General features: G+C 47.8%; 4 protein-coding genes across 4 annotated transcripts; 3 read left to right on the top strand and 1 right to left on the bottom strand.

The window, feature by feature from the left end:
- Nucleotides 1-603: 603 nt before the first annotated feature.
- On the bottom strand, nucleotides 604-1,492 carry EI90DRAFT_3077277 (uncharacterized protein). Its single transcript, XM_039061719.1, has 4 exons — nucleotides 1,333-1,492; nucleotides 1,129-1,278; nucleotides 961-1,077; nucleotides 604-888 (listed from the first exon to the last, which is right to left on the bottom strand). The coding sequence occupies exons 1-4, from the start codon at nucleotides 1,343-1,345 to the stop codon at nucleotides 641-643; spliced, it is 528 nt and encodes a 175-aa protein (XP_038911045.1). The 5' UTR covers nucleotides 1,346-1,492; the 3' UTR covers nucleotides 604-640.
- A 612-nt stretch (nucleotides 1,493-2,104) lies between these two features.
- EI90DRAFT_2397081 (uncharacterized protein) lies at nucleotides 2,105-3,031 on the top strand. Its single transcript, XM_039052969.1, has 2 exons — nucleotides 2,105-2,893; nucleotides 2,948-3,031. Exon 1 carries the CDS (start codon nucleotides 2,215-2,217, stop codon nucleotides 2,680-2,682), a length of 468 nt encoding a protein of 155 aa, XP_038911044.1. The 5' UTR covers nucleotides 2,105-2,214; the 3' UTR covers nucleotides 2,683-2,893; nucleotides 2,948-3,031.
- Nucleotide 3,032: 1 nt separating this feature from the next.
- On the top strand, nucleotides 3,033-4,819 carry EI90DRAFT_3019963 (uncharacterized protein; the record flags this gene model as incomplete). The annotated part of the gene is made up of 7 exons (XM_039057434.1): nucleotides 3,033-3,172; nucleotides 3,212-3,258; nucleotides 3,330-3,401; nucleotides 3,517-3,751; nucleotides 4,009-4,105; nucleotides 4,350-4,425; nucleotides 4,764-4,819. 7 exons carry the CDS (start codon nucleotides 3,033-3,035, stop codon nucleotides 4,817-4,819), a joined length of 723 nt encoding a protein of 240 aa, XP_038911043.1.
- A 6,533-nt stretch (nucleotides 4,820-11,352) lies between these two features.
- EI90DRAFT_3019962 (uncharacterized protein) lies at nucleotides 11,353-14,771 on the top strand (the record flags this gene model as incomplete). Its single annotated transcript, XM_039057433.1, has 14 exons — nucleotides 11,353-11,385; nucleotides 11,562-11,816; nucleotides 11,878-12,081; nucleotides 12,117-12,322; nucleotides 12,383-12,464; nucleotides 12,548-12,679; nucleotides 12,738-12,875; nucleotides 12,972-13,367; nucleotides 13,506-13,826; nucleotides 13,878-14,042; nucleotides 14,251-14,322; nucleotides 14,375-14,486; nucleotides 14,538-14,617; nucleotides 14,760-14,771. The coding sequence occupies 14 exons, from the start codon at nucleotides 11,353-11,355 to the stop codon at nucleotides 14,769-14,771; spliced, it is 2,208 nt and encodes a 735-aa protein (XP_038911042.1).
- Between the last annotated feature and the right edge of the window lie 1,160 nt (nucleotides 14,772-15,931).

Below are 15,931 nucleotides of genomic sequence, written 5' to 3'. Positions count from 1 at the left end.
AGACTCCCATTCACCGCGAGGTCTCAGCTTTCTATCAAAAGCTCCATGGCCATCGGACAATTCTAATTACACGACTAGGCTGCCCTACATACATGAGGTGGACGATTCTAAGTCGTTTATAAGGACGGAAAGAAATGGATTGCCCTTAACCCATTTCTTTAACAAGGAGCGGCAGAGGTGCAGGGGTGCAGAGGTGGGCAGAGGTCCGGATGTGGGGAAGGTCCGGATGCGGTGCATGGCTGTGACCACATACCAGAGGATGGGTGTGGTTCAGATGGAGATGAGGCAAGGGGAACTAGAGGGACTGGATGCCAGGAGCACCAAGGGCTCGGGAACTGGAGGTAAGGTTGGAATGCCAGCAGGGTCCAGGGTCTGATTGTTGGCCAAGTCTCACGCAATAGGGCAGTGGGGCCAGACATCGGATTGAGGGCTGGTTAGATTGGGTTTCAGGTCGGCAGATTCGCCTATCGGCATTGATTCGCCGCTGACAGAGCCCTGGGATTTGTCAGTTGTGACACCTCCTCACTATGTCCCCTTGGACAAGGGATGGACCCTGACACTTATCAGCTTCACAACCAGCCAAAGGCAGTTCAACTAGTTGGTATAAAAATGCAGGTATTTTACAAGAGTGATGGACTCATCAGGTGCTGCGCCCAGCAGCTGCCAAACTAGCAAGAAAGTGAGCTTCTGTGTTGCAGCAACCAAAATCTAACATCAAAGTATCACGAAATGCATCCTCATCAAAACTAGTGGTCTGCGATAGGCAAATGATGACCGCAATTTTGAATGGTTCTAGGTATGCAGTCAAACCCACACATGAGGGCATCCCCAATGACTCGGTTACCTGCACCGACTTTGCTGGTGATTTATCACTCATCTCCCTTTGATCTATTGCAACAGTGTTCAGGTCAGTACAGGCAATCTCCAGAGCAGCAACAGGCACTAGTGCCTACAGCTCACCAGTGTTCTCAGCAATCCATGCTTTGATCATCCGACACATCTCAATCACAAAGATATGTCCAGGAACATGCTCCAAAATTGTTTTTAATTCTGGCTGTCCGAGGATTGGTTCCCAATCTAGCGTGACATCAACTTTGTGAATATCGGCTTATGAAATACTTAACTTGCCTTGGTGGGTGTAGGGTTCAATAAAGGCAGAGACAAATGATTTACTGACCTCCCGATTCCACGGTGAGACTCCTATATTGCTATAGCTACCCAGGATAAAAGCATCGAAGATTCTTTGGGCGTTCGGGCGCCATTCTTCCAAGGCTTGGTCTGGACCACCGAAAAAATAAGTTGCCTGGAACTATAAGATCACCATTCACTAACCATCGAATATCATGTATGATAACTGGAAGGCGTTGGGAGTCAACTTCCAAAATTTAGAGCACGGGTCGCCTCAAACTCAACGGCGGAACGAGCCGAGGTTGATCTGAGCTCTTGAGCGCAACAACGACAATGCAGAGCAATCATGAAACCGAAATTCGGCAATATCTGTACGGTGTCCTGGAGAAGTACATGAATGAACACATTCTAATTGGCCATGTCACTGAGGTGGGAGTGCTCCGAGGCGTGGCAACGCGTCTAATGAGTTCCCACTTCCTCTAGCTTCTCTCTCAATGCCTTCCACTTGCGTCTTCGGGCTTCCGGAGATACCCATGACTAGACTATTTCGTGTTTGCAACGTGGTGGAGATCCAGCCACCTGCTGTCGAGCAATGGACTATGGATTCTGATGATCAACGGTATCTGCGCGACCATCTAAAGTGCAGGGCTCCTTTTCAGAGTTCAAAACTGGAGTCCATGCGTATAATAATAAAGTGTGATCCAGGTGCGGTGTTATCAATGGCATCTTATCCAGAATGTGAAACTGATGATAGAAGGCCCCTATCTCCTCCTTTGGTATCGAGGCAGATGGTGCGGAACATGAGGAAGGCTTGCTCCTTGAAGCCTCTCGGAGTGGCTGCCATACTGGACGATGACACTTTGATGAAGAGTTGTTAGTTACCATTTCTTCTGGATCCAAGGATTCGTCGTTCAACTCGAACACTTCATGGTCAGGAGTCGGGAAGTTGATCACGACCCAGAAGAAACTCGGTACACGGAGCCGTTTCAGAGCCCATTGCCAAACATCACCCGAACTGGGATACCTGGAGGCTCGATTCCGCTTGCCGTCCGAGATTCCCTTTTCCACCCAGACTCACCTCCCACCATGGCGCCTCGCCCAATCACCCCTCCTCTGTTTCTGCGGGACAGTGATCCTCTTCGAAAGCGATGTCGAGTACCTCATTCATCTCCACCGTCAGCCTCAGTCCGGGCGCTGGGTTTATCAGAAAGACCCCGAAACTTGGAATCACCTGCGCGCCAATCGCACGCCGTTTCTGCATTTTCCGAACCGAGTGGGAAGTTCGTTCCTCGTATCAAGTTAGAAGACCCTGAGACCAATCTCACAAGAGAGAACACGGCAGCTGTGGATGGGTGGAGTAACTCTTATTTTGTTTGGTGGGTATCTCATCCTGTTTCATTAGTTGCGTATGTTCCCACCGCTGCTGACTTCGTCACCTCAGATCAACCTGTACCTTCTCTAATTGCTAACCAGAGCGCAGATGACCCCGGGAGTGATAATATCGATGGAATATTATGGGAACAATCGCCCGAGCCAGAAAGGCACTCTTTTTAACAATCATTGTTGAGTCCCGCATGGTCCGTCAAATTGCACACGGAACGATGTCTCCTTTAGTTCAATCAGATGAACTTTGCAAGAGATTGCGGCTTGAAGATACTATTGTTCCGTTTGGGAAAAAATCTCAAGATATACACCAGAAGCGCAAGTAACTTCGTTGATCAGTGAGGCACTAACTCAGAAGAACGAGATATCGGTGGAACAACCTGTGAGCGATAATGACGAGGGCTTCTTCAACATATGCTATCATCCCCTCCCTCAGCTTACGAGTTTCAAGGATTTACTTGCTCTGCCTTCCATCAAAGGGCTACCTAAATCGCACGGGGTTGACAATTCAAAATCAAAAAATGTCTTCCGACTCGCCAAGGTTCAAGCACTACATATTGACCCCGTTGGAACAATACAATCGTAGGTTATGCATGTCCCTCCCCAAACGGCGGTCCGGCCAAACCGAGGCACCTGCTACATCACACCCGTTAGCACCGTTGTAGGTGATGTGCGCGTCGATTAATGTCCTTAACGCCAGTATGATCGACTTCAACCCTGATCGCGGCTCTATGTCCACACATCCCGGTAAGCGCCCAAAATCTATCTATCCCACCCAGCTTTAACATCGAGTGTAAACGTCGTACTCCATTCCACAGCTCAGGGTTGCAACACACAATCCTTTCCAGCCCTGTTGGCCATCTCTGCGCTCCCCGAAAACTCCATTTCCGGTAAGTGTTCTCCCTGTTTGCTCTCGGCGTTGCAGCTAACAAAAACTTTCTAGATACCATTGAGGGCTCTTCTCTTCATCTTTAACGTGACTAGAGGTGCTTCGCGCATCGCTAGTAAATCACAGTTACCGTGAAGCTATCCGACTGATGAGGGCCAGCAACACCGCTGGCACTCACGGTCATTTTGGGCTACTGGCCTACCCCCTGCAGCGCCAACCTCTCGTTCTAATCCCGTGTAGTACACTCAACATTCCTACACCCCCCCCCAATCAGCTCTTCTACCCAAACGGTGTATTACATCACGCGCGGATACCCAAACCCCTAGTACAGCGTTACTCGTGCATGGGCCTGTAAGTTCCACTGCTTGTGGTTGGGTATAGCAGCAAACATTTTGCGCATCGTCTTTTAACATCAAATGGCACTAACAATCCCACTTGGTGGACATTGTCACGACCCCTACCCCGGATTGTGTACTGTCAATTCGATCCTTATTAGTCTCGTACTCAGGTTCGGCTTTCTGGACATCACTCATGCACCAAGCGGTGCTTACATGACGTGCAAAACGGTGTGATCAGACATGAACCTCAACCTTGCCCTTCTGTGTGAGGGCTGCTGCTGAACGTGAACGAGAGGAGGCTGAGGAGGCCAAAAGGGCCACCGAAGTGTTGAAAAGGAGGAAGAAGGAAGAGGCAGCGGTGAGGAAGGTGAGTAGTAATGGCAGTCTGTCGTCCATTTGGCGGAAAAACGCTGACTGATTTTATTATTATTTTTGATTAGTGTAATCTGCTGCAATGTTGACACCGTCGACAAGTGATTGGCCCCCTGCGTGCCGGCGGTGCCTTACTCGCAAACTCGAGTGCCGACCAGGTGGGGAAGGATCAGGCAAGTCGTCGTGTGTGGCATGTCATGCCACCAAGGTACGCTGCGACTGAGTACTAACATGCCGAGGTCGCATTGACCTATCGTCCCGAGAAGCGTGTGAGGGTGGAGGAAGAGGTGGAGGAGGATACGCTGCAGAAGGAGGGTGAGTGTCTGCGGTTTTGATGAGGGATGCCATGGGGTGGCTTGCTGAGATCAGCGAGCAGCTCCGAGTGCATAACACCCTGCTGAGCAGCACTTTGGCCAGCAGGTTGATGAAGGGGTCCAGTGATTCGGCCATTGTCGAGGCAGTTATAGGGGGGATTTGGGGAAGGATCTGGAGGATGAGTTGGAGAATTGGGATTGTGGGTTGGGGGTCTCAGTGTAGCTCATGCTTCCAGCACTACCAACCCCTCGTCCATTCAATCTTAACTACCCTCTTGTGTGTGAGCGAATGCGACAAGAATAGCGTGGCCTTGATTTGAAGCGAGCCGGTAAATACAGAGATAAGCAAACAGGAGGCAATGGGCCAGGTGGAGGGTAACGATGAAGACGAGTGAGAATAACAATGGGGGAGGGAAGAAGTCAAGTTATAAAACAAAGGAATCAGCCGAAAGGAAGAGCCACCGTAAACACCCGGGATCCAACTTGCAAAGGAAAACCGAGGCTATACTGCCTTAACCAATGCAAAACCGGACATTCAACGGCAACCTAACCAGAACTGAAAAGAGAATTAGTTAAATAATAAACGACGAAGTCATAGAAAAAATCTAGCGTGCGCGGACGCAAGAAAGTGTGTTTTATAGCGTGCAGCGGATGCAAGAATGTAGTGGCTGAGAAGCCTAAGCGTACTGCGGACGCAAAAGAGAAGGCACGGAGGCCGAAGCGTACCGCGGACGCGCATCAAGAAGAAAAAGATAAATTGACGTACCGATCATGCAGCAGAAATAAGAACCAGACGTGCAAACAGATAATCAAGAAAAAGTAAACTGAACATCGCGGATGATCAGCCGAGAGGCATCAGGCATTGAGTAATGTGTACAGAAGATGAGGTGTAGCCAAGGGCACGGTGGATACCCAAGAAAACGACTGAGGCGCTGAGGCCGGTGCACACAAGTCCTATTTAATCTCGTTCCTCCATTAAATTTAAAGTTGTACATTGTTCTTCTCTTTCTTTTTTTTTGATTACCAAATGACATCCCCCCCCTCTGTACCGTGCATCCTGAGTGAATTTGAGAATAAGGTGCAAAGGTGGAAGGTGTCCCTAACTGGCTCTAAGGGAGCAATATGGTGGAAAGAGAACAAGGGTTGTATCCAACGGAGCCTCAAGCATATGACCTTGGAAGTGATCATGAATGCTGAGATGAACAAACAGTGTCCAGAAGATCCACAAGAGGTGGGGAAATGAGCCTTGAGAGTTGTAATAGGAAGAGTGGAATCATGGGGAATTCAGGGGTGTCAAGTGAGGTCGGTGGATAACCAGTGGTTCCAGGAATTCCGGAGTGATGATACTAGGAGGGGTCCAAATGTTCCCATTCATCAAAATACTCTGAGTGTGTGAACTTTTGCTGGGGATCTGCAAGAGTCCCAGTCACATACTGATTCAAAGCAAATTTAATCTAAAATTGCACACATAGAGTCAGAAACCCGTGAAGTATCACCAACCAAAACTTACCATTGTCAGTGCATATGCGAATGTTGCAAGGCTAAGACATTGCAATTCTTCAACTCGGTATGGGCCACTGGAAAACTGTGAGGTCTCAGTGGGGTTGCTCAGCACATGAGGCCATAAGTGATACGATGATGTGTATTTTACAGTGTGTGTAAGTGGTTAACAGATGTTCCCGCTTACCCATGTGACTTTATGTACATCATGATTACAATGGCTCGGGGTTCGGGGCTATTGCCCTGACATTCTCCCCCCTTGTGTTGCATGTGTGATGCATACATGGTTAAAGAGGAAGAAAAAAGGAAAGAAAAGAGGAAATTACATTGAATTTGAAATTATCCATGAGTGTTTTGTTATCACCACTTTAAAGTGGGTGATTTGTACATGTCAGCGAGAGAAATTGAAGGAGTGAATGAGTGTGAGGCTGTCACTTTGAAGTGAATGGCAATACATGGGTATCGTGAAAGGGAAAAGTAATAAAAGAAGAAGAAAGTTTCGAAAATAGATTTCGACCCAAAGATTATACATCTTTGGTATTCCTCACTTGTTCTGTGAGGATTCATGTGTAAATGGTGTTTACACATGAGTGGTGGTGGATGTGGGTTAGATGGAGTAGAAGTTTCCGCAATTGTTACTTGCGGTTCCTTGCATACAATATTGTGTGCAGGGCCTCAAGTTGGGGGAAGGTGTTTTCATGGGCACCTCAGTGGCATATTACCATGTCACTTTCCCTTTTTTCGAGGGTAGAGTTATTGCCCTGGAGGAGGGTTTTCCACTGGGTTGTTCATCTGGACATCCGATTGCTGCATCAGATGCGATGATGTAGCGTGCTTCCTGGGTGGGAGTGGGTTGTTGTGTTCCTGAGCCACTTGGCTCAGGTGTAGAATACAGTAAGTTTACCATTCTTCCCATGGGGAAGGATGGTCGCTGGCTTGTTTGTCCAGCACAGAGACTTGCGTCTCTCTCTCAGTACTTGGAAGCTTTCACTTCCTGCCCTGCAGCTTTTGTGGCACATTCCTCAGGAGTCCTGAGTGGTTTGAACTGGGACTTCACATAAGCAGCTTTGCCTAGACTTTCCCAGGAGATTTGTCCCCTGTTCTCTGGGGAATTGTAATCCTCCACAAGTTTTGCAATACTCGGGAGTTCCAAGAAATATTTCTTGGTTTCCTTCACTTTTTCGCAAAGGATTTTGTGTACCTTGCCGCTTTTAAAGGTGGCTTCAGCCTGTTCATACCATTGTACAAATGCTTTTCCACTCATGCTTGTCCACCAAGCATATGTGGCGTCATGTGCCACTTCTGACCCTGCTGTTCTCCTCATGGGGAAGTTGGGGTCGATTGTTATGTCAATGGGAGCTTTGACTTTGCCAAACTTGTTGAGTTCAGTGGTCTCTGTCAGAGACCAGGTTGAGATGAGGGAAAGTCTCCATGGCGGAGGGCTTCGGCCTCAGCGACTTACAGTGGGCAACAAAACTGTTCACATGTTTTGCTGTTTTGAAAAGACACACTCATACAGGCTTGGGAAAATTTCTGAAATTCCTGAGAAATTCATAGAAGATTCTCTGACATTTCAAAATGTTGCTTACATCAGCACAGGGTCATACACCCATTTATGGCAATGTAATTGTAAGATGAAGTCAGCCATTGCATGTGAACAGTTTTGTTGCCTTGGCTTTCTTAATGCAGAAGCAGGGCTATACTTGACTCTGGTCACATGACTTTGTTTATTACACACAGGTATCAACAAAGTCACATGATTGATTTGTTCTGCAGCATAAATACTGGCCCTTTTTTGATTCTTTCCCTCACACTCCACCATGCACCCTCTTGCCCCTGCTACTCGTGAACACATCATTACACTGCTACTCTCTGGCACCTCTGGGCACTCCATTCATAAGATTACTGGTGCTAGCATTGGAGCTATCTCAAAAATCCGCTCTGCATATTGCCCTGATGCTGCCAAGTCCACTGGTGGTCATCCAACGAAGCTTACACCTGCCAACATCACCTATGCAAAGCGTCTCATTCGCATGCAGAAAGCTGATAATGCAGTCCAAGTGACCCAATCTCTTCAGGATGTCACAAGCCTCTCTGTCTCTCCCCAAACTGTTCGTCGTCATCTTCGGAAGGCTGGTCTAAGGCCTGTGGTGAAGAAGAAGCGCCCATTTCTGAAACCAGCCCATCGGAAGGCAAGGATGCTGTGGGCTGAGAGGCACCAGGAGTACACTGTGGATGACTGGAAGAGGGTGGTGTGGTCTGATGAGACTAAAATCAATCGCCTTGGGTCAGATGGCAGGAAGTGGGTGTGGAAGGAGGCAGGAGAGGGTCTTACTGATAGGCAGGTTGAGGGAACATTGAAGTTTGGTGGTGGAAATGTGATGATGTGGGGTTGCATGCTGTGGGAGGGTGTTGGGTATGCCACTAGGATCGAAGGGAAGATGGATGCACAGCTTTACTGCTCCATTTTGGAAGATGAACTCCAGCAATCCCTCAAATTCTACAACAAACCCCCTGAGGACATTATCTTCCAACAGGATAATGACCCAAAGCACTGCAGCAAACTTGCTCAAAAGTGGTTCCAAGGTCATAACTACACTGTTATGAAGTGGCCAGCACAGTCCCCAGACCTTAACCCCATAGAGCATCTCTGGTGGCATGTGAAAAGGAGGTTGGCTGACTATGAAACTCCTGCAAGTGGTGTGGGGGAGCTCTGGGATCGTTGCCAGGTGGAATGGGAGAAGATACCAAAGGAGGTGTGTCAGAACTTGATAGAAAGTATGCCTAGAAGAGTACAAGCTGTAATTAAGGCAAAGGGGGGGTATACCAAGTATTAATATAGTAGAATTATTGCCTGCAACAAAACTGTTCACATGCAATGGGTGACTTCATCTGACAATTGCATTGCCATAAATGGGTGTATGACCTTGGGCTGATGGAAGCAACATTTTGTGATGTCAGAGCATCTTCTATGAATTTCTCAGGAATTTCAGAATTTTTCCTAAGCCTGTATGAGTGTGTCTTTTTGTTAGAACCGGGCGGAAACGGACGACTCCGGAGTGGAATCGGAGACTTAGCGTGGAGGGACCTTGGCCTCAGCGACTCAAGCGGAGCGCTGTGCCATTGCTGTTTGTCCATTTGGTCCTTAATTTCACAGTAGGTGAGCAGGAAGTCTCTAGGGGGCATTTCAGGTCGATTTCGGACTGAAAACAAGACGAGTATGTACAAGTGCCGATATATATAATGGAAGGGGCAAAAGCACAAAGAGAACAAAGGGTGACCGAATCGGAACGAAGACGTCTGAACGGGAACAAAGGGTAGAAGGAGCGGATAGGTACCGAAGGTCATGAGGCATGACCTGTGATACATCCGAAAGGAGGTAGGGAGGGCAAGGCCCAGAGGGGCAGGAGGATGAGGGGAAGTGGGGATGATGACTAACTGGCTAGAATAGAAAGAAGCAGTAGTCCAAATAGGGATGAAGGGAGAACGCGAGGAATACATTACAGGCGGCAAGAGTGCCGAAGGCGGTCCGCGAAGCTCGGGGGTTGCGGAGTTTACGGAGGTTACGGAGGCGGGGTTGGAAGTCCGAGGAATATTGGCAATGGTGTTTACGTAGTATGAGGTCACCAATGCAATGGACTAAGGCCGAGGTGGAGTCAAAGTCCGAGGTAGGGACTATGACGGAGGCTCGGAGTAAGGTACGAGCGGTGTCCGAGTGCGAAGTACGGAACAGCAGTGGACGGTTGTAACTTGGCGGAAGGGTGGCGGAGGAGTAACGGAGGGAGGAGAGAGGGGACAGGTAAGGGGAGAAGGAGTGGCGGAAAGGAGAGTAGTCAGGTCCGAAGGTGAGTATCGGAGCGGATGGGGGAAGCGTAGGAGGATAACGGGAGGGTGGAGGTGTTGTGAAGAGGGAGCGGAGTAGTAGGAGGGTGGCGAGAGGTAAGGAGGAGGTGTGTTGCCAGGACCGAAGGTAAGTATCGGAACGGCAGCGGTAGGTTATGACTCCGGAGGTGAGGAAGGTGGAGGTCCGGAAGTCGGGTCGGGGTCGGGTATGCACGGATATGACACTTTTCAAAACAGCAAAACATGTGAACAGTTTTGTTGCCCACTGTATGCCAGGAGCGCTGTGCCAAGTAACATGTCCGTGCCCTAACTTACTAACTGGCAACCAGAACTGAAGGGGGGTAAACTCTAGTTGATTTTATTACTGAAGTGTAACCTATGTACAAGTTGGATATATATATAGTTACAGCGAAGACGGGTCCACAAATGGTGGAGCTGAGCGGAGTGGAACTAATGGGGTTAAACATTAGCCAACTGAATATTACTGACGAGTCAGGTTACGGGGTTAACAGAAAGGCAGGCAATAACCCAGAAATGGAAAGGAGGGATAGGCCCAAAGGTGGGCTCTGCAGGGCAGGCGAGTGTATTGCCCAGCAGAGGCGGGAGTGCACTAGTGGACGTTGGAGCTGTCCGGAAGTCTTCGGGGCTCCGTACTTAGGGAGGCATAGGTAATGAAAGGAGGGGGTGGTGACCATCGAGGGGTACCAAGGGGATTGCGGAATATGGGAGCTCCGAGGTTAGTGAAGAAGGAGCGGAGGTAGACCAGAGGGATCGGAGGGACCAGGAGTCATTGGCCAGGGATGGATATGACAGTCTCATATAACATGTGGACACTTCCCTGCAGGGTAGCTTGCCCATAGGGTGCTGAGGTACTCAGTGGCCCACCACCTCTGGCAGTGGTCCCTGCTTTGGGGTCTGCCATTGGTTGCCCACCGCTCTCCCTCTTCCCCTCAACATGGGTTTTCCCTTCTGAGAGCAGGCCCTTATGCAACCCGGACAGGGTCACCTGCCCACAGGGTGGCAGGATAGTCAATGCCCCAGCACTGTATCCCCTCCCCCTGACCTGGGAGGCCCCCATCATAATGGGTTTGGCAGTGAGATCTGCCAGCATGCATGTCTCTTTGAGCTCGCATTTTAATAATTCAATCTCCCTCTTCTGGAGATCGACTTCTCTCTCTGTATCTCTCAGAGAGGCAAAGATGCCTTTGGCATCTCTGCATGCTCTATTGTATTTGCACCTCCAATGGGTGCAATTATCACAGGCATCATCTGACACCCTCGAGTTGTCAGACCATGCCCATTTGGATGGCCTGGATGAGGAGCTGCTGCTGCTCCCTCATCTCCCTCCTTCATCTCTTTCAACTCCTGATGGAGTTGACCTGTCTGGGCAGCTACCACTGATGCAATAGCTGATTCCCAGCCTATATTTGGTGAGGAAATTTGTATCCGGTGCGACTACTGGACTTATCCGGAGCTCCAAATTCTTATGACATAAACCAGCGTGACTGGACAAATGACATAAAATGGACAAGCCTGGTATCAAACCCAGGACTTCTAGCATGCATCCATACACTACTTGCCTGTTATGCCAGGGGGGGGGGGTACCCCTTCCCTGATGGTTTGGGAGATCACTTGATCCCTTCCTCCAACACATCTCCCTCCTACGAGGGACTTTATCTCTTTCAACTCCTGATGAAGTTGACCTGTCTGGGCAGCTACCACTGATGCAATAGCTGATTCCCAGCCTATATTTGGCTGGGTTGTTGGATTTATCAGCACCTTATCAATGTCCAGGTGAGGACAGGGTGGAGGCCAACTCTGTGGCGGTCAGCTGCTGTGGCCAAGGAGGGGCCTGACGGGATTGACCTTGATATCTGCAAGGTGATGTGGCCAAAGCTTGGCACACACAGGAAGCTCCAGCAGATTGCAGCTGATGAAAGGTCCAATCAGGGACTGATGGAACTTGTCCCTGTCAGCAAGTACTACTGTCACTGGAAGGGCTTCACAATAAACCACATCTCGACAAAACTTCTTGGTCATACATGTGCGGTATGTTGCTTGCTATGTGAAATAATTATGTATGACATCATTGATTTCATCATTTCAACAGTATCTGTGGACATATGTCCAAGCACAAAATGAATGTCTGGGGCTTCTCATGACGGAGTCTGATGTGGATGATAACTTCGATTATGAGCGATTCGAGGCACTCCTGAAGGAACTGGATGGGAAGTTGACACACAAATCATGCAAGGCGAAAACCGAAGAGCTTGATGAACTGGCACTGCATTTTGTCAAGATGTTCATTGATAAAGTTGAGAGGATGCCCCCACTTGATGCATACTGGAGTTCTGGAAAGGTGTGGAGGATGCCAAGGTGGTGGCTGGGGTGGCGATGATTGTCAAGAAAGGGCCGAAGAAGACACAGCGGACTTATGGAGATGACGTTTTCCAGTTCTCACATCGGGATCACTCATCACGATATATTGACTATCGAACAGCACTATGGAGTGCAGTTGAAAAGGTCCTTGAGCAAAACCGAAACATCCTCCCTGAGTCAGTGCTCCAAAAATGTCGCCATCACTTCAACGTCCTCTTCTCTGGCGTCATTCACAGGTGGCATATGATTCTGATCACAAATGGTCTCCTATCAAAGTTTGATGACATTTCAACAGAATATGAACAGTTTTTCAAGGAGGTATGTCACAATCATATTTCGTTTGTCAAGCCCTATCCACCATAATGTGTGTAAACATGATGGCAGGTATGGGCATATTTCAGTCATCCACCAAAATGTTTGCGAACATCCTGGCGGAGCTGGCCATACATCTGTCATCCACTGAAATGTTCGTGAACATTATGGTGGAGCTGGCCATATGTCTGTCATCCACCAAAATGTTCGCGAACATCTGGGTGGACTATCAACAAATTATTATGACATGGGAATTATCAACTGATCTGTTGGCCATAGATCCATGCTTGGATTGACCCTGTCAATGCCTACATGATGGACATCACCCAACTTAACTACTTTGATGCATCCTATGCACTGTTTGATGCAATTCTTCAAGATCCTTTGCTTGCTGTGGAGCCAGGGACTGAAGTGGAGGTATGTAGCCAGGATATACTTGTTGGATGGATGCCAAGCTCACCTGATGAACAGTTCACACATGTCATGTTTAGTGAATTATTGCCATGCTTTAAGCACTGGAAAATTGAATGGGATCATTGTGGATTCAAGCCCATCCCCTCACGCACCAATTCTTCTTCGCCACTACCTGGTGGGTTCTTTGAGCGTGGATCAACATATGATGTACATGCCAAGACCAAGGCACGTGTCAGGGAGGCCAAGGAAAAGGTCCCTGATGATGACCCCTCTCTGGACCCTCCAGAGCCTGGGAATGATAAGAATGGCTTTTTGGGTGATGCACCATTCAATATCTCATGGTCTGATGAGTGCCTTGAATACCGCACATCCTTCACCACTTTCCTGCGCTGGTATGACAACAACTTCACTCATGTCGATCTCATCAAATTCCGCAAGGGCAAGGATGCTGTTGATCGTGCGATGGCATTATACCCACAGATTTCTCCTACCCAGGTTGATGCAGGACCAAATCACCTGCACCGTAACTCTGCAAAATGGCACCTATCATAGGTGAGCTATGGGCTACATAACAAACTCTGCCGTTGCCCCCTCTTGAAGAGTGACACCATCACTTCTGCATTGCACTTGAAGGTCAGAGATGCATTGTCAATTTATGCACCAAGCCCACCCGATTTCCAACTCGTCATCCCAACCCATGTTCGAAAGTCATTGACATACTTCAATCAACCTGAAGCCTTTGTCCGTGCCCTTGAGGGAAAATTGGATTCAAGTGATGAGGATCCTGAGGGAGGATCTGCAGCACAGGCTTATCATGCCACACGTGTTCAACACTGCCAACAACTTGATGGGCTAAGGAAAGCCTTCGAAGGAGTAACATTTATTCACAAGGAAGGGAAAGTAGATGGCCTAATTGATTCCAGTATCATAACAGCATGGAATGCATTTGAGCAGGTAAGGAATGTATATTGAATTTTCTGAATGATAATTGGTTTGTTCACTTAGCACGTTCACCGATTCTCAGTCATAGCCTCTGTGGCAAAGGCAAAAGCAGCACAAGATGCTGAAGGCTCTGCTGGAGAACTCCAATTATTTGAGGAGGATATTTGCCTGTTGGGAGGAATGCCACCTTCAAAATTCACATTCAAGAGTAGTTCTGTTATGGCTGGGGTAAAATTATTGTCACTAGACTAGTAATGACTCTCCAGATATCACCATTTCTGAGGCAAGTGATAACTACAAACATGCCAACATATCCATCAGACTCACCACTAAACAAACACATCAGAAGGCCCCGGATAAATTAGAGGATCAACAGGAGGAGAAGGATTATGATCCTGAACAAGGGGACCCTGACTGAGATGACACTCCATCCAAGTCTTCAGACAGCAGCAGTGAAAGCAGTGATGCCAAGTCAACTGACAACGAGGAGCCTATGCCATCCAAAAAAGTAGGTCAATAATATGCCACAGTTTATGTGATACTTAGACACTTCAATACAGCCCACTAGGGTGGAAAAAGGTAAGGGGAAGGCTGTGCCTGATCCTGGCCAAAGGGATGTTGAAGACCCCACACCAGAGGATGATCCAACCGGATCGGAGCTTAGTGATAGGGGTGAGCCTGAGCAAGGCATAAAACGCCCCCGGACATCTATTGAATCCACAGTAACGCCTGCTGCAAAGAAGCAACAGCCCCAGGATCCAATCAAGGAACCAAGACGTACCTGTGCAACAGCCAAAAAGGGTGTAAGTGAGGCTGCTCCCCAGTGACCTAATCTATAGAAGAACCCGGCAAAAGGCATTTGCCACTGTACCCTTGGGATTTTCCGAGCTTTAAAAAAAGAGAAAAATCACACCTTTCTAACGGTACTAATCATTTGAAATTCAGTTCAGCCGTTGAAAAGTTATAAGCGTTGACATTTCTGCACCCTGCGTGAAGCCTCGATGTTTTCTCAGTCAGTTTCGAGAATTATTGGCGGCAATAGGCATTCCAGGTAGTTGTAGGCGAGATCTACAAGATGAAAAAAAGAGCATGTGAATAGCTGGACTAGGTAAGGAGATATGGGAAAAATAAAATAGTTTAGAGGAAAAAAATAATAAATAATTTGATAAGTGGACGAAGAAAATAGGGAAAAATGCGGGGTGTTTTGGAGTGGAATATGGTGAGGAAATAGAGTGGGAAACTATTTTATTTGGAATTTTTTGGAGAGGTTTTTTTTTGAGGTGCACTCAGGTGCAGAGGGTGCAACTGAGGGTGCAACTGAAATTAAAAGTGAAATATCCCGGTGAAAGAAATAGATATAAATATGGGATCTTTTTCAGTGTGATATAATTAGGAGAGAGAATGGAATAATATTTTTTTAAGATTTTTTTGGAAAAAGTTTTTTTGAGGGTGCACTCAGGTGCAGTGAGGGTGCAAGTTGAATTAAAAGTAGAATAAGTTTTGACTGGATGGATGAAAATGAAAATGGTTGATAGAGTTAGGAAGGTGTGATTTTAGTGAAAATTATAAAAGCAAAAAATGAGAAGTGGCTGTGCAGTTTTTTGCACAGCCACAGAGGAAAAAATGTTGATAGGAAGAAAGTGGAAGGTGAGAAAGTTGGGAGAAGAGGTTAGAACTGAAGTTGAGAAGGACTTGAGAAGACAACAAGACAAGAATGGGACAACATGACAACTAGACAAGGGAAGAAGAGGACAAGGGGACAAGGTGAGAATGGGACAAGACAAGAAGACAAGAAGACAAGGCTGGTGGCAAAAATGCGGACCTGTGGAAGTAAAAAAAGTGGGGACTTGAGTTTGAAGTCTGGCAAGAATGCAAGAATGGGACAAGATGACAAGGCAAACATGGGAAGAAGCAAAAAGAAAAAAAGGTTTAGAACTGTGGAACTTGGTGGGGGACCCGACAAGTGTGGAAGAGGAGGAGTAGACAAGTAGGCAAGGAAGCAAAAAAGGGTTTGGACTTGGGAACTGCAAAACTAGACTTGGGGATGGGATAACCTGACAAGGGGACAAGGGGACAGGTAGAGAAGGTGGGGGCTGGAGAAGGGGGAAGTGGAAGTA

This window comes from Cantharellus anzutake (assembly GCF_015039405.1).
Source record: "Cantharellus anzutake strain C23 chromosome Unknown EI90scaffold_68, whole genome shotgun sequence".
Classification (NCBI taxonomy): Eukaryota; Fungi; Basidiomycota; class Agaricomycetes; order Cantharellales; family Hydnaceae; genus Cantharellus; species Cantharellus anzutake.
Note: the sequence above shows the minus strand (reverse complement) of the source record. Positions and strands in the feature narration are given on the sequence as shown.

Coding starts and splice junctions, on each gene's coding strand:
- EI90DRAFT_3077277 (XM_039061719.1), bottom strand. Junction 1,078..1,128: donor TGAACCCTACACCCACCAAG/GCAAGTTAAGTA, acceptor ATGTCACGCTAG/ATTGGGAACCAATCCTCGGA. Junction 889..960: donor ATGGATTGCTGAGAACACTG/GTGAGCTGTAGG, acceptor CTGTTGCAATAG/ATCAAAGGGAGATGAGTGAT.
- EI90DRAFT_2397081 (XM_039052969.1), top strand. CDS start 2,215: ATGGCGCCTCGCCCAATCACCCCTCCTCTGTTTCTGCGGGACAGTGAT.